Below are 18,569 nucleotides of genomic sequence, written 5' to 3'. Positions count from 1 at the left end.
ATTGACTTAAGGAAAGTGTTTATGGAAAATATAACTTATTTTTGGATTGAATAAACTAATTTTGGAAAAGAAAGACCACGGAAACCCTAGGGCATGCGTACGCATACACATGTATATGCACGCATGCTCAAGCTCAACATACGCATGCTTCATGCATGTGTACGCATACGCGTGCATGCGAATGCATGCTAGGGTTCCAAAAACTATGTTAGGAAAGTTTTTTGCATTTAAACTAGGTTTGGAACGGATCCCACATCATCTGGAAGCCGCCCCAAACCCCTTTTTTCGACTATATAAAGCCATAAAATGTACTTTTTCAAAGAGGGAGAATTTCAGTGGTAAAACACATAAGATTCACTAGAAAGTAGTGAATCAAAGAGGGAGTTTTTTACAAAACATTTTCAAGTCAAATTCTGTTTGATTGGGACCTCTTCTAGTCTTGATGTTTAAGTTCTAAGTTTACTAACTCGTCTTTGATTTGGTTGTGAATAGATTGACTGAGGTGAATAGTCAAAATCAATCTCAATATGTTTAGTATGCATATAAAAGACATCATTGTGAATATTTGAATGACATTTCAATGGTCATAGTGGATTAAAGTCTCTAGGAGACAATTAACTCCAAGATCTTATAGGAGCCAATGCAACCAAAGAGCTTGGTTGTGGACTTGTGGTGTTAGCAAGTGCATGATATTTTGCCTTAATACTTTAGAGAGCAATGACAATTTGTTTCTTATTGTGCTAAGAGATGAGGGAATTACCAAGAAGTAAGCAATAACCTGTAGTGACCAACGGTCAATGGGATTGCCTGCCCAATTTGCATTTTAGTAAGCTAGAGAGTTAATGGAGAATGAGAGGAAAAGTGAAATCTATGGAACATGGTGCCTTTCAGATACTGGAGGATTCTAGGTACATCAGCATATTGAGAGGACCGTGTTGCAACCATAAATTGACTAACATTGTGGATTACATAGGAAATGTCTAGGCAATGAGATAGACTAGACTCCCAACTAGCTATTTATAAAGGGTAGCATGAAGAAGAGGTTCTCCACTAAGTATACCATGTTAAAAGATTGAATGTCTTATTGTATAAAATTGTCTAAAATATTATACAAGGGATTGCTTTTATAAAGAAAGAGGTTCTCCAATATGAGTGTAATCCAAGTGAATGTAGTACAATAATACAAAAATCTTAAAGCCCGTTGAGCTTGTATTGTAACAAAATGTATCCTATTTATCCATTTGTCACTTTTATTTTCCTTTAAGAGGTTAGAATAAATAATTCCATCACCATCTCTAGAATCCCTATTAAAGATTAAGGAACCCAATAATAATAACTTAAAAGTGCATATACACATATAATTGTATGTATGTTGTTATTAATATTTATACATATCAATAAAGAGTATTTAGCTTCTAATATAATTGATTACATTATGGGGTGTTTGGTTCACCGTGATATTATGTTACACTGTAATCTTACATTAATGCAATCTCAATACAAGAATACAACATTACATTTTTTAAGAATGTGATGAGATTAAGTGATGTGATATATTTTGTAATTTTAGATTATGGTAATGTTAGAAAAATAAAATAAAATAAACCAAAAACCTTAATCTCGCATCATCGTAATGTGCATCACATTAAGGGCACATCATAGCAAACCAAACACCCCCTAAGAGGAAGCTGAGATGATGAAGGTGGTGCCTACACATCGAAACTATGGCTGTTGAAATGGAAGATTGGATGATGGCGTTGTCTCTTAATATTCTGTGATCTAATTTCTTTAGCAACGCTTGTTTGAAGACTTGGAGGACCGCACACAATAACACCAACATCAACGCAGCCCCATTTCTCTGATATATCCCCAAAAATATCTACAACAAAACAAAGGAAAGGTAATCAAGAAAGCCTCTGGTGTGGTACAACTAAAGAGGTTAAACTTTGTTATTAAGATTTTTTTTCATGTTTCTTTTAGTTTTACTCCATCCATTTACGTCATATATTTTGTTCACAACTAGTCCTAAGCCTAGTAAATAGAGGAGGGTTATGGTAAATTGATGGCTTGTGTGAAATTTAGTCACTATAGACACACATTAAGGTGTCCCTTACAAATGAGAATACACGTGGCCAACCTTGACTAGTCTATTGTTGTTGTTGGGACTAAAATTTGGCTGTTGTCATCATCATTGTCATTGTTGTTGTTGTTATATTACTCTTTTAATTTATGTTTTGAACAAAAGTTGAGATGCTATACCTTTGAAGTCTGGTCTTGAACCATAATAAGTATTGATTGAACTCGTAAGTTTTTGCTGACATGAATCCATGTGAGCTACAATTTCATTATGCTGCATCTTCTCAACCATTATTCTATCGTCCTTGAATGCCTCCCTTGCTACATTTCGTCTTTCCCAAAAATGCCACAAACCAACCACAACACCCCCAAAGATAAAGACACTTGCAAGCATGCAGATTACAAGGAGTAGCCCTTTATACGACCATGAAGATATGTCATAAGGGTTTATGTAAAAAATATCCAGTAAAAAAAGTAAGATAACAAAGCCTAGTGTAGACGAGATAATATATAGTCCAGACCATATATTATTTCCTGTACCAACCAAAACTGACATGCTGCAGTTGCTAGACACGGGAAGAGAAAAGTTCGTAGCCTCGTGTACTTGACCCTCTTCCTGCAGATAAATAACAACCATTAAATTTCACAAAATGAACATGATAACTTTAAATACAAAACAAAATAACAAGGGTGTGAGAGCATAACTAAGCATACCAGTGAAGGTTGTGATTCTCGAGTGACAAAAATGTGAATCTCAAGATTTAGTTTATCTGAGAAAAATGGACAGATTAATTCCATATCATTCGTAGAAAAAAGAGAAAGCTCGTTTGATCTTTTCACAGCCCAAACAATCAATATGTTTCGAGGCAAACAAGGTTTTCCTTCCCTAGTACGATGGAGAATGTCACTCAAGATAGCCAGAAATGGTGAAATTCCTATGCCACCTGCGACTAAAATAAGGTTTTCATACCTAGAGAATCAAATGGTGAAGTTAGTTCATAAAATGAGACATAATATGCAACTTCAAATTAAGCTTGATATCTAGTAAATTCTAGTGAAATTGACTTTTTGGGTGCATACATCAAATGATATGGAAATTCATGCCCATAAGGCCCCTCAACAGAAGCTGTTATCTTTGTTTGAGGTCGAAGATGTAGGTTAGCTCCAGAACTATTCAAGATATTTCCTCTAAGATTTTTTGTCCATTCCCCAATAACCTTTATGAGAACAGATAGATGATATTTACCATCCAAAGGACTAGATGAAACACTGAAAGGATGCCACTGCAGCCAAGATAATTCCCGAACTTGAAGGAAAATAAAACTGAGGGCATTGTACTGCAGATCTACATTGTCAAGGAAAAGTGTCACAACTATGGTAACAACCAAAAAACAAGGAAACTACGAATTTGTAAGGAATTAGTATTACTTGCAGGTTTTGAAAGCATCAATTCCACAGTCCCACAAGGAAGGCACTTGATTGAAATTATATCAACAGTCTTTCGTGATTGGCAAATTCTCAAAAAACGATCTAGAATGAAAAGAAATATTCCTCCAGCAGATACACCGAAAATGAAATGCCCAACATGCAAAGCTAAAAAGACAACAAAGATTATATATAGTTGATGAGTGTAGAAGAACAACTCAAACTTCTTCTTTCTCACTGGAGGAAGTGATGTCATCCACATTAGTAGACCAATTGCCAAAGTTATAACACCTGGAAAATGACCAACACCGAGATCTACCCACATCAACGTCTGCATCAAACAATTAGAGATATAAGCAGTGTCATCTTCATATGACCTTATATTTCTTTCCATGAAGATGAAGGTATTCTTCGATACATTCTATGAAGAAAGAAAAAGCATATGGTTTAGCCATTGACAAGGGTTACAAAGGAGATGGGTTTCTCTTGTCTTTCTTCTGTGTGATGCTACTTGATGACTTAACTTACCTCTCAATTAAGTCTTAAAGAGGAGGATGAAATTAGTTACATCTTAGTTCTACACAATTTAAAAATGGCTTGAATAGAAATTGGAACAGATTCTGTGTGATGAGCATCAAATTAATTAGAGATATAGATAAACACATATCAGCTTGGCTTCTTCCAAAACCACGGAGACATTTTGACCCACACATGCATATAAAAATACCAAGCACTACAGAAGCTAAAAAATTATGACTACAAGCCAAGACTAATGGGACTCACTTCTATGCTCATGTTTTTTTTATCATGAACTAGTTAGAATCGTGAATTTTTTGTCATATGAATAAGACAACATGGACAAGTGCCAAAGGTCATCAAACAAGTCAAGTCAATGACTTGTAAATTAGCACCATGCTTTCATAGTTTGTGTGTGCTAAGTAATTATCAATGACCATATCATTGAATCAAGAAGAAGATATATTAAAAAAATAAAAATAAAAAGAAGATATTTTTAGCAACAATTAGTATACAATCACCAAACAGCCATAGCAAGAATATCAATATGATCTACCCAATAATCAAGAGTTGTTGAAGTAGAAGAATTTGCATCATAACATAAAAGGTTGTCAACGGGTATTTTAACCACAAAAAATCACAAAATCCCATTCTAGAATTGTTTATAGTGTCATGCTTGTGTCTTTGAACAATCACCATGTTATCTGTATATATCTAAAAACTAAAGCGCAACATTTATTATCGCTACACTCCAGCTAAGCCACTTCAATAGCCATGTCATTATCATTTTTTTCCAATTTTTTATATAATTTTTTAACATTTAAAGTGAATTAAAAACTCTATTATATTACAATCAAAATATCATATTTACCTTATTTTTAACTATTCTTATTTATTATTAAATTTTCAATTCCATTTAACTTTTTCATATCCCCACTACTCTCTACCTTAACTATCTTCAACCTTTCTTATTCCATTTCAACTTTTCATATCCCCACTACTCTCTACCATAATATCACTATTCTTCTATGCATTTATCTTCCTTACTTTTTTACACTTCTTATTCTTATCCTCATACTATAAATTTGTTGTTCTCTCTCTCATTCTAGCATAATTTTCAATTTTTCCACACACAAAAGGTTCTCTCTCTCTCTCTCTCTCTCTCTCTCTCTCTCTCTCTCTCCCTCTCTCTATATATTTTTTTCAGTTTTTGGTATATATTTTTATTTTTCTTGCATCTTTACTTTAGGTTGATGAACTTTTTATTCTTTAGAATTCTCCTTTGGGTTGATACAATTTAGTTTTGTGTTTTATGTTGTTATCTTTTTTATTCTCACTGATTGTTAAATGTTATCCTATTGCATTATAAAGATAGTATATAAAATATAATGTTATTTTATTACTTAGCATAACTAAAATAATTTGGTGTTTATCGCTATACATTTCATTTTTACTATTTTTCTTTCTCATCTTATTTTATTCAACGTTTAAATTTAGTAACATCCTTCATATCATTAAATTATTTATATTTTGTCTCATTTAAAAAAAAAATTAAATAGATAAATTTTTATTTAAATTCAATAAATAAAAATTGTTCTTATAAAGTCTTCCCATGAAATGTTACAATGCATCAATGGAAAAATGAAATACAAAACAAACACAAACTTAGAAACACTAAATTAATAATAATAATAATAATAAGAAACCAAACATAATATGAAAAAACTAATAGTTATGGATATACTAATTTAATGGAAGCAAAAAAAAAGTGAAAAAATAAATAAAAATAAATGTTATGGTACATATTTAGTACATTAGAATTATCATTAAATTTGGAAAAACAATAAGATGTCAACAGAGAGAGAGAGAGAGAGAGAGAGAGAGAGAGATTTATGGATAATAAAGTGTAGATGGAGAAAGAAAAAAATAAAAGAAATCAAGCGTCAATTTGTAACCTTTAATTAGAAAACAAAGAGGATGACAGGAGGAGTAGGCTAAGATCAATGTGTAGTATCTGTTCTTATCAGTTTAATATCTGATATCCCAACAAAAAAAAAAGAATAAAATAAAGATAACCTTATGGAGGACATCTAAAACTTTACTTTTACTTTTATTTTGGTCGATTTTTTTATTTTTCTTGCATCTCTACTTTAGATTGATGAATTTTTGTACTCTTTAAAATTCAACTTTTGGTTGATACGGTTTATTTTTGTGTTTTACGTCGTTATTTTTTTATTATCTTTGATTGTTAAATGTTATTCTATTACATTATAAATAATAAATAAAATTTTTTAACCAAATAATCATGAATAAAACAGCCAAACCAGAAGGTAGCGGCGTAAAGGATCATTTTCAAAAAGAGTGAAATCAAATTAACAAAATAACAATTATTACTGCTGCAAAGCATCTCCCCATCTGTAAGGTCTTGAAACTCTTTGCTTTATTGAATAATATCTATAGTCTTATCATTCCCATTTTTCCATTTTCAATTGCTGTTTCCCTTTCCGTTGCATTCTTTTTGCATGTGTGTGTATGTATATATAGCAAGGGGATAATTCAACTTTTAGTAGTTATTATAAATATACTCTTCTTTTGGCAAACAAACTAACAAATATATTCTTATAAAAAAAAATAACAAATATATATATAAGGAAAAGAGAAACACATATGTATAAATATGGCTATGCAAAAGAAAAAGAATTACTCCCTTAGCACTCACATTTTTTAGAAGGTTTCCCTCAATTGTCCATGAAATTACATAGAGTAGTCCATGGAGAGTAAACAGTAGCATAGTAAGATGTCCAAGCCACACATGATATCTTATTGCTTGCTCGAAAGGGATATTTATAAGGCGGAGAAGAACTGATCCCCTTGCAACCGGAAGAAACAAAAAAGCAAAGCAATCTAATCCGATAGAACCAAGGCGAAGTCCCAGATTATTCAAAATGAAACAACTGAAAATTTCAAAAAAAAAAAAACCAGGAATCTCAACCAGTGAAACCAATCTTCATGTACTGACGAAAAAGAACTCTAAAAATTTTGAAGGGAAAATGCGCACACTGAAGAATTTAAATTTCTCATATACGACATGTTTTATGATTGCAAAGAGATGAGTTCAGATCAGTGACAATGACTTGTAGTTTGAAAGCTCTCAAACGGTGTCATTGAAGCTGTAACAGAAGTTTGTTAAATTAGTTTTAATTATATTAGCCACGTGTCAGTCTATTATTTCTTAGTTGGAAAGTTTGTTAGGTTAAGCACCAAACTATGTTTCTTATATGGAAAATGTTAAAACCACAAATTATTTTACAAACTTTATAACAAATTGTTGAGGTATTGATTGGTTATTGGTAAGTAAAAAGAGTAATGCTACAGATATAAACTAATTTACAACATTTTTATAAACTACTAATGTGGTTTTAACATTTTTCAAATAATTATTGGTAAACATAAATGTAATGTTAGTAGTGAATCCACAATAAAACTAGTAAGAATTTGCCACATCAATAATTTGTAAAAATGTTGTCAAATAATTTGTCGCACTTAAGTAAAAAAAGTGATATTAGGGGTGGGTCGAGATAAAAATCAGTAAGAATCTATCATATCTATAGTTTGTAAAAATGTTGTAAAATAGTTTGTAATTGTAGCCATAGTTTTAAAAACCGGACTATACCGGCCCGTTCAATCAAGAATCGGACCCTAATCCAATCCAATAAAAAAAAGGGGGAAAATTGGTAACTAGGCCCAATTTTAATTCTTTGATAGTTCTAGTTTTTAGAACTTCCATATGTATTTAGATTAGAGAAGCATTTCTTCATTCTAATATAAGAGATCACTAATTTTAATTCCATCTTTATTATAAAAGTTTGGGCAAATTACAGTAAACCTACTTGTGGTTAAGCTCATTTTTATCTTGCCTACCTGTGGTTCAAAACTTGACATTTTGCCCACTTGAGATTAGCTCTATTTTTCTCTTATAACCCACCTCCATTAAAGAAAAAACAAGGGTAAATATGTACTTTTAATTTGCACCCCTTTTATGTCTCTCTCCTCCCAACACAAAAAATAAAAACACAAAAACATATTAAACAAGGAATTTTGTAAAGAAACAAGCTATGTGTCAAAACTAAATGATAGACTCTCATTGACTCTCTCTCAAACTCCCATTGTCTCTATAAATTCAATACCAAAGGTGAATTTTGACAAGAAAAGAAATGTAGAGAAAAAAAAAAAAAGGAGAAGGAAGAGAGAGTGATAGAATTTGGGTTCTCTATAACTTTTATCATAGTTTCTTCATTACCTCATACAATCTGGAGACATTATGAGGAGGCCAAGTTTTGGATTTAATTCCTTTTGTTCTTCTTTCACATTTTTTTTTATAAATACCACTTTTTGATCTTTTTTATTTGTTTTTTATGTTTTTAATTGTGAAAAATAGAGAGGTGGGTTAGACCATCTCCAATAGGCTCTCTAAAGCCTTTTTTGGAGAGCAAAAACACTAAAAACACCTTCCAACAACTTCTCTAACTCTAAATATTTTTAGAGTTGCTACAATAGCATCTCCAATAGGCTCTCTTCTTCAAGAGAGCTACTGTAGCAGCTCCAAACATTTTTTTTTTCCCTTAAAATAATCCCACAGTTGATTAAAAAATTAATTTTTTATCCTCACTCTCTCTCTCTCTCTCTCTCTCTCTCTCTCACACATAAAATTTTAAAAAAAAAAAAAAAAAAAAAAAAAACTATTATTCAAAATGAAACAACTGAAAATTTCAAAAAAAAAAAAAAAAAAAAAAAACTAGGCATCTCAACCAGTGAATCCAATCTTCATGTACTGACGAAAAAGAACTCTAAAAAATTTAAAGCGAAAATGCACACTCTGAAGAATTTAAATTTCTCATATACAACATGTTTTATGATTGCAAAGAGATGAGTTCAGATCAGTGACAATAACTTGTAGTCTGAAAGCTCTCAAACGGTGTCATTGAAGCTGTAACAGAAGTTTGTTAAATTAGTTTTAATTATATTAGCCACGTGTCAGTCTATTATTTCTTAGTTGGAAAGTTTGCTTAACCTAAAGTTTGTTAGGTTAAGCACCAAACTCTGTTTCTTATATGGAAAATGTTAAAACCACAAATTATTTTACAAACTTTATTACAAATTGTTGAGGTATTGATTGGTTATTGGTAAGTAAAAAGAGTAATGCTACAGATATAAACTAATTTACAACATTTTTATAAACTACTGACGTGGTTTTAATATTTTTTAAATAATTATTGGTAAACATAAATGTAATGTTAGTAGTGGACCCACAATAAAACTAGTAAGAATTTGCCACATCAATAATTTGTAAAAATGTTGTCAAATAATTTGTGGCACTTAAGTAAAAAAGTGATATTAGGGGTGGGTCGAGATAAAAATCAGTAAGAATCTATCACATCTATAGTTTGTAAAAATGTTGTAAAATAGTTTGTAATTGTAGTCATAGTTTTAAAAACCGGACTATATTGGCCCGTTCAATCAAGAATCGGACCCTAATCCAATCCAATAAAAAAAAAAGGGGGAAAATTGGTAACTAGGCCCAATTTTAGTTCTTTGATAGTTCTAGTTTTCAGAACTTCCATATGTATTTAGATTAGAGAAGCATTTCTTCATTCTAATATAAGAGATCACTAATTTTAATTCCATCTTTATTATAAAAGTTTGGGCAAATTACAGTAAACCTACTTGTGGTTAAGCTCATTTTCATCTTGCCTACCTGTGGTTCAAAACTTGACATTTTGCCCACTTGAGATTAACTCTGTTTTTCTCTTATGACCCACCTCCATTAAAGAAAAAACAAGGGTAATTATGTACTTTTAATTTGCACCCCTTTTATGTCTCTCTCCTCCCAACACAAAAAATAAAAACACAAAAACATATTAAACAAGGAATTTTGTAAAGAAACAAGCTATGTGTCAAAACTAAATGATAGACTCTCGTCGACTCTCTCTCAAACTCCCATTGTCTCTATAAATTCAATACCAAAGGTGAATTTCGACAAGAAAAAAAATGTAGAGAAAAAAAAAAAGGAGAAGGAAGAGAGAGTGATAGAATTTGGGTTCTCTATAACTTTTATCATAGTTTCTTCAATACCTCATACAATCTGGAGACTTTATGAGGAGGCCAGGTTTTGGATTTAATTCCTTTTGTTCTTCTTTCACATTTTTTTTTGTAAATACCACTTTTTGATCTTTTTTATTTGTTTTTTATGTTTTTAATTGTGAAAAATAGAGAGGTGGGTTAGACCATCTCCAATAGGCTCTCTAAAGCCTTTTTTGGAGAGCAAAAACACTAAAAACACCTCCCAACAACTTCTCTAACTCTAAATATTTTTAGAGTTGCTACAGTAGCATCTCCAATAGGCTCTCTTCTTCAAGAGAGCTACTGTAGCAGCTCCAAACATTTTTTTTCCCTTTAAATAATCCCACAGTTGATTAAAAAATTAATTTTTTATCCTCTCTCTCTCTCTCTCTCTCTCTCTCATAAAAAAAATAAAAAATAAAAATAAAAAACGCTCTTTCTTCTCATCAAAAAACAAAGTTAGATGAATGCCAACTCTCTCTGTTGGCTATGTGTGTGCGTGAAATGAGACGAAGAGGAAAGAAAATAAAAATAGAAATGTAGACACAAAGGAGAAGTTAGAAGATGTGTGGAGAAGAAACAAAAATGTGGATACATTGGAGAAGAGTAGCATACATGTGTGGAGGAGAAAAAACAAGAAGGAAAAAGGAAAAAAGAAGATAGAGATGATTTTAGAAAGTAAATGTATGGATGAAAAAAAATATATGTCCACAATATTTTTACAACATTTTCACAAAAAATTATAAATGATAGGTTGTTATTGGTAGTTACTAGTGGAAAAAAAAAATTAAGTGGTGAGTTCAAACTAAAACTAGTAACAGCTTACCACTTAAAATTTGTTGTGAAAATGTTGTGAACGTAACATTTCTTAAAAAATAATGAAAAAATTTAAAAGATTAAAGAAATAATATTTAAACGTATTTGAAAAAATATAGAGTCAGTTGAAAAATGTATTTGAAAAAATAAGTAGGTAAAAGGTGAATGTAACCATTCACTCTCAAATGGTACAAAATTTTAGAGAAGTTACTAGAGATGCTCTTACAGAATTCTAACGAAACTTATCTCAAGTGGCAAAGTGTCAACTTTTCAATCATGGGTAGTGTTAAGAAAGCGTTCTAGAAACTATTAGAAGAAAACCAATTTCACTTAATAGAAACATAAATGAAAAGCTAATTAATTTACATTGTGCCTCTACCTTATATACACGAAGCAAAGAAAAAAGAGAAAAGAAAGAATCTTAACTAACTAACAAACTATAATCGCCTAATTAACAAGAGAATGACAGTTGTAAACCACTAATATTAACTCATACGTGCCAATAACTACACGTGCTAACAGATGAGTATTAATACTTAAGTGCAACGACATTATTTAGCTTTCAACTTTACTTTCTTCCTTTTAGTCTCAGCTGTACCGTTTTGCTCTATTTTATCTTCAATGCATTCCTTCAGTGACTTGATCATAAGTAGTCTGAAGCTTTGGTGAGTAAATATCTATTAACCCCAAGCATGTAATTAACCTGCTAAAAGCTAGAAGTCCCAATGCTTTTGTAAAGATATCTTCTGTTTGAAATTGGCTTGAAACATAGAATGTTATGATCACTCCTTTTGTAATCTTGTTTCTCACCAAATGACAATCAACTTCTATATGTTTTGTCCTTTCGTGGAAGATTGGATTTGCTGCAATATGTAATGCAACCTGATTATCACAAAACAATTGAGCACTACTTGGATTATCAACTCTCAAGTCTCTTAACAACTAAAGAACCCAAACAAATTCACATGTTGTGGTGGCCATTGCTCTGTATTCAGCCTCTGTTGAAGACCTAGAGACCATGCTTTGTTTCTTGGACCTCCAAGAGAATAAAGAATCACCCAAAAACACACTATAGCCCATGATGGATCTTCTGGTATCTGGGCAGCCTGCCCAATCCGCATCACAGAAGGCTTTAACTTGCATACTTGAGCTACTAGAGAGGGACAAACCTCTGCCTAGTGTCCCCTTCAAATACTGAAGTACCCTATTGACTACCAACATATGGAGCTATCTAGGTTCAGCTAGAAACGGACTTAACCTATGCACTACATAGCTGATATCAGGTCTAGTCAGAGTAAGATATAACAATCTTCCAATCAATTTCCTATACTGACTAGCATCTAGAAGAAGTTTACCAACATCCTTTGATAGATGCAAGTTTTGTTCCATTAGTGTTTTGACTGATTTAGACCCTAAAAACCCTGTATCTTGCAAAATCTCCAAGCAGTACTTTCTTTGATTCAAATTGATCCCCTTGTCACTTCTAGCAACCTCAAGACCCAGAAAATACTTCAAAGAACCCAAATCTTTCAAGCCAAACTTAGTATCAAGTAAGAGCTTCAAAGCACTAATGCAACCAAGATCATTACCAGTGAGCAAAATGTCATCTACATAGACTAGCAGAACAGTGAAAGAGGATCCTTTAGTTTAGGTAAAAAGAGAGTAGTCAACCTTAGATTGAATAAAACCAAAATTCAACAATGTATAAAAAAGCTTGGCAAACCATTGCCTTGAAGCGTGCTTTAAACCATAAAGACTCTTGTTGAGCTTACAAACTTAAGGAGCAGAATTAGAAGAATTAGAATGAGAAACACACTCCCCCTTACTGTGAAAACCAAGTGGAAGACTCATGTAAAACTCCTCAGCCAAATCACCATGTAGAAAAGCATTATTGGCACCCTTTTGATGAAGAAACAACTCTATCACAGTAGCCATACAAGACCATCCTAACAGAAAATGACTTAGCTACAGTAGAGAAAGTGTCAGTGTAATCAAGGCCCTTTTCTCTGAGTATAACCCTTAGCTACTAAACGAGTCTTGTGTCTTTCAATTGAGCCATCAGACTTATATTTGGTTCTATAAACCCATTTACATCCAATAGGAACCTTACCTGGAGGAAGAGGGGTTAAAGTCCATGTATTTGTGAGTTCAAGAGCTGCAATCTCCTTATCCATAGCAGCCCTCCAATCAGAAGATTGGACTGGCTCTGAAAAGGAAGTAAGGTCTGGTGAAGAAGAATCAACTGTTATGACAAATTGCCTATAGTTCTTACTAAGATTAGCATAAGTAAGACAAGCAAAAATGTCATAAGGCTCACCAGACAAAGGTTTAGAAGTGACAAACTTGCAAGAATAATCTTGGAGGTAGAAATTAGGATTATGTGGTCTAGTTGATTTTCTGAGGTGTAAGGGAGAATTAGGCCTAGGAATTGATATAGAAACAATGCCAGTCTCAAAATTAATATCAAGAGTAGGATGTGGCAAATCAGATTGAAGTGAAGAAGTAGGAATCTAATCTGCAAAAACAGTGTCTGCAGAATCAGCCGAAGGAAAAACAAGATTTTGTTGAAAAGATGAATCTAAAAAAGAATAGTCAGGAACTAAATGAGGAAAAACAAAAGAATCATGATAAGCATCAATGGAAGAATCAGAAGAGAACTAGGATGAAGATGAGGTAGAAGCAAAAGGAAAAATAGTTTCATAGAAAACTACATCCCTAGAGACATGAATATAATTTGACTCCAAATCTAGAACCTTGTATCCTTTAATACCATATGGATACCCTAGGAAAACACATTTTCGAGCTCTTGGTGTAAATTTATGTCTATTGTGACCAAGAGTAGAAATAAAGCACAAACATCCAAAAATCCTAATATGGCCATATGAAGGAGGTTGTTTGAAAAGCATTTCATAAGGAGTTTTATTATTTAAATGCTTGGAGGGTAATATGTTGATGAGATAGACTGTAGTGACAATGCAGTCACCCCACAGTTTTAAAGGTAAGGAAGAATGGAACCTTAATGCTCTTGCAACATTTAAAATGTGTTGATGCTTTCTCTCAACAATTGCATTTTGTTGAGGAGTATCAACACAAGATAATTGATGCAAGATGCCTTTTGATTTGAAAAAATCCTTCATGATAAAGTATGTGCCATTGTCACTTCTAATACACTTAATTTTGGCATTGAATTGAGTTTCAACCATGACAAAAAACTATTGAATAAGAGCTGATGTTTTTGACTTAGATTTAAGCAAATAAACCCAAGTACACCTAGAATAGTCATCCATAATGGTAAGAAAGAACTTGTAACCTTCAATAGTGGGAATTGAAAAGGGCCCCCAAAGATCACAATCTACAAGATCAAACACACAATGAGATACATGGTGACTAGTAGGAAAGGATAGTCTCTTTTGTTTAGAAAAATGACAATTGTCACAACATACAATCTTATTAGCTGGTAAAACGGATTCAAGATTATTAAGCAAAGACAACTTGGCATAAGAAGGATGCCCTAAACAAAAATGCCACAAATCAGCTTAGACACTATTGAAGTTGACAGAAGGAATGGAGACAAGAATCTTGGAAGTAACAACAAGCACAGATGGAGGTGGAACTCTGTGATGTAGCAGATAGAGGCCTTTTGTTGCTTTACCCAGTCCAATCATGTTCCAATTGGCTAGGTCCTGGATAAAGCAAAAGGAACCAAGGAACACAAGACAACAAAAAAGGGATTTAGTGAGCTAGCTAACAAATATCAAATTAAATGTAAAGGATAGAACACATAAAACTCCATAGAGAACAAGGTTGTCTGAGATATGAACTGTTCCTATATGAGTAACCAAAGCCTTCTCTCCATTGGGTAAATAGACAAAGGTATTAATAGTGGATGTAATAGTGGTTAGGCAAGAAACTGAATGGACCATATGTTCTGTTGTTCCAGTGTCAGTAATCCAATCATTAGACTTATAAGCTTATCTATCTATGATATGGGCAGACAAAATGGAATGAGAAAGGTTAGGAGGCAACCAAAAAGGATTACCTGAAAAATTGGCAAACTAAGGCATGGTTAAACTAGTGCTAGCAGTAGCAGCTGCATTAGACAAGGGAGATAGAATTGAGGCAGCCTAATGTGTAGATGTCGGCTGAGATGTCGCAGCTTCTTTGAATGACTGAGATGCAAGGAAGAAAAGTAATTGCTCACACTGATTTTCAGTGATGGGGCACTGAGGAGCATTGAATTATGATTGTGACAAGTTCAATTGAGACTGTGCTCCTAGAGGCTGTGGGGAGCAATGCATCATCTCAGATTTATTAGTAAAACCCAACATAGGTGGAGAAGTAAAATTCCCAAAATTACCATTACTGGAAAAGAAATTGCCAGGATTTCCATTGCTAGAAACCTGATTGGCAGAAACCTTCCCTTTGTGCTTATATCCTGGAGGATAACCATGCAATTTGTAGCACTTATCAGCTACATGACCCACAATTCCATAGTATGTACAGACAGGCCTCTCCTTCTTAGAATGACCACCTTTTGCACCTTGACCTCCATGAGTTCCCCCTTGATTCCAACCTTGATGACCTTGAAATCCTTTAGGATTGGAATTGTTAGCATACAAAGCTGTTGGTTCAGTGACTAAATCATTTTGACCAATCTACCTACATTTTTCTTCTTGCAAAATCAAAGAATAGGCCTTATTGATTGCAGGTAAAGGCTCAGTGATCAAAATCTGACTAGTGACAGTGGAATAACTGTCATTAAGTCCCATGAGAAAATGAAAAACTTGATCCTTTTGCTGAGCATTCAATTGATTTCGTTGAGAACCACAAGTACAGGTACAAGTGCAAGCAGAAAAAGACTGATAATGCACAATTTCATCCCACAAATCTTGAATTTAGTAAAGTAAGAACTCACCGTGAGTGAACCTTATGAAAGCTTCGAAATTTCTTTCTGGACCTCAAATAATCTTGGAACATTAGGCTGTGAAAACCTATCACACATGTCAATCCACAAATCCCTAGCAGTATGAATATACATCACACTAGTAGCAAGATCTTTGCTTAAGGAATTCACCAACCATGAAAGAATAGTGGTGTTTGCTCTGTGCCAAGCATTGTACAAAGGATGAGAGAGATCAAGCATGGAAATAGAACCATCAAGGAAGCCAAACTTGTTCTTTCCACTCAATGACAGAAACACAGCCCTTGACCAACTGAGATAGTTTTCAAGACCAATCAGTGGTTGAGAAACAAGGACAACATCTGTAGGTGGAATGAAGTAAGGGCTTGATGGATTGGTATTTGCATCATCCATTGGAGGTGCTTGATTGGAAGATCTGTGATTTGCAATGCTAGAAGTATTGGTGGGAATTGGATCTAATTCTGAAGCTATGTTGGAAGCGGAAGCCATGGATGAGCTATTGAAGCTCTAATACCATGTTAAGAAAGCGTTCTAGAAACTATTGGAAGAAAACCAATTTCACTGAATAGAAACAGAAATGAAAAGATTAATTAATTTACACAATGCCTCTACCTTATTTACACGAAGCAGAGAAAAAAGAGAAAAGAAAGAATCTTAACTAACTAACAAACTCTAATCGCCTAAATAACAAGAGAATGACAACTGTAAACCACTAATATTAACTCATACGTGCCAATAACTACATGTGCTAACAAATGAGTATTAATACTTAAGTGCAACAACATCGTTTAGCTTTCAACTTTACTTTCTTCCTTTTAGTCTCAACTGTGTCGTTTTGCTCTGTTTTATCTTCAGTGTATTCTTTCAAGTCTTCTTTCTTCTTGACTGTACCTTCTTCTTTCTAAGCAGAAGTCTCAACAGGTAGTCAAGATGAAAATAGGGCAAAGTGTCAACTTTTGAATGGTAAGCAAAGTGAAAATGGGCTCTAACTTTGGTGAGCTTACTATAATTTCCCTAAAAGTTTTGTAAGGATGACACAAAACTGCAAAAACTACTGAAGTAGAATGATCAAAAGAAAATTAAGCAATATAAAAATTGGTTATGGTTTCTATTTAAAAGCTATATAATAAAGTCATAAACAAAGTAACACCCAACCCAACAAAATATCGTACCACTTTTCTACGGGGATCAAGTAATCGGGCATCGTTCCTAAGATCACTGCAGTATAGACATAAACATCCCAGATAACAAACACGATAAAGAGGATCATGCCAATCAATTCAGCAGCGGAAACAACCCCAAGTGGTCCATCCACCAGAACGGGGAAAGTCCACAATCGGAATCTTGGAGTCTTCTTCCTGAAATAGATGAAACTTATGCTTTTTCTTCATGTTACTCCAATTTAAGCACACAGATTATGAGCAATATTATATCATTCCTTTTGCAGCTAGCTATCATATACCGTAAAAACAAAATGAAAAAATGTAAAAGGAGTGCATAGATTAAAAAAATACATACTCTTGTAGTTGCAGTTGTAGTTGGTCTTCCCCAGAGATGAGAAGATATGGAACAGCAAGAAATGCAATAATGATAATTGGGGCACTGTATAACAGCAACATACTCCCTGAAAATGCACATTTTTAAGTCGAACTCTTTTGAATGCGATAACGAGGTTTAATTAAGAAGTAGCTACCTGTGTACCCAAATAGGCTTCCACTGGTTGCATCAATCCAGTCAGCATAGAGTTCACTCCCGAAGTCTGTAGGAATGACAAAAAAGAGAAGAACCCATGCAAGGAATACAATCCACATGGTAAATTTGAGAACCCATTTAGCCAATGATACAGAATTGATGTTTTTCTTCTTGTTGTTGTTGGCATGAGCTCCATTGGAATGAAGAAGAGGGTGTTGAGAAGTGTGTAAAATGTCATCATCAACGGCCATGACTATGAGAACAAGGAAAAGGAATCAGCAGCGCGCAAGAAGCAGGGTGATGTTGTTATTGGAGATGATGATGACCATTTTCATAGTACATAGGCGATTTCAATTATAATTTTTGTTTCCTCTCGTTTGTACTTCCTTATGCGCATTAACAATTTCTATAGAAGAAAATATTTTTAGTTGTCAACTAAAGGTCTTACTAGTCTTACTTGTTCATCAAATAAAAAAAGTAAAAAAAAATAATAAAAAAATACTAGTGTTACTAGTCTTAGTACCCTAGGTTTCACTTGTGCCTGAGTTTGCCTAAGTTACAGCTACATATTATTAACCTTTGCTTTTAAAACAACTAATCTTATTATACCTTCTCTTTTCTCTTTGACTTTACTAGTATAACTACCGCATTGGTGCATTGTTCTTTTCTCTCTTTGACTTTACTAGTATAACTACCGCATTGGAGCATTGTACTTAAAAATCTTCATTCATGATCAGGAATGTTAGTTGATTCTTCTCTCTTTCCTCTCAATTCTCCATTTCCATCTCTGGGAGGCCTGGCTACCTCATATTAGCCATGTACTTCATAACTCCGGGAAAGGATTTCTTTTCTCATTTAAAATTATAAATCCTCAATTTCTTTTAATTTTTATTCATATATAAGACACATAATATTTTTTTAAAATATAATGATCTTAACAAATCCATGTAAACCACACAAAATCGAATGAAAAATGCTATAGGTACTACAAGTTTTACTACAA

At 33.2% G+C, this 18,569-nt stretch overlaps 1 protein-coding gene across 1 annotated transcript; it reads right to left on the bottom strand.

Moving 5' to 3' along the window:
- Positions 1–1,307: 1,307 nt before the first annotated feature.
- LOC112013840 (ferric reduction oxidase 7, chloroplastic) lies at positions 1,308–17,953 on the bottom strand. Its single transcript, XM_024046223.2, has 9 exons — positions 17,568–17,953; positions 17,393–17,498; positions 17,047–17,232; positions 6,737–6,971; positions 3,505–3,832; positions 3,157–3,421; positions 2,791–3,046; positions 2,260–2,692; positions 1,308–1,879 (listed from the first exon to the last, which is right to left on the bottom strand). Exons 1-9 carry the CDS (start codon positions 17,815–17,817, stop codon positions 1,710–1,712), a joined length of 2,229 nt encoding a protein of 742 aa, XP_023901991.2. The 5' UTR covers positions 17,818–17,953; the 3' UTR covers positions 1,308–1,709.
- Positions 17,954–18,569: the final 616 nt, after the last annotated feature.

Source organism: Quercus suber, unplaced genomic scaffold, assembly GCF_002906115.3.
Source record: "Quercus suber isolate HL8 unplaced genomic scaffold, Cork oak 2.0 scaffold_284, whole genome shotgun sequence".
Taxonomy (NCBI): domain Eukaryota; kingdom Viridiplantae; phylum Streptophyta; class Magnoliopsida; order Fagales; family Fagaceae; genus Quercus; species Quercus suber.
Note: the sequence above shows the minus strand (reverse complement) of the source record. Positions and strands in the feature narration are given on the sequence as shown.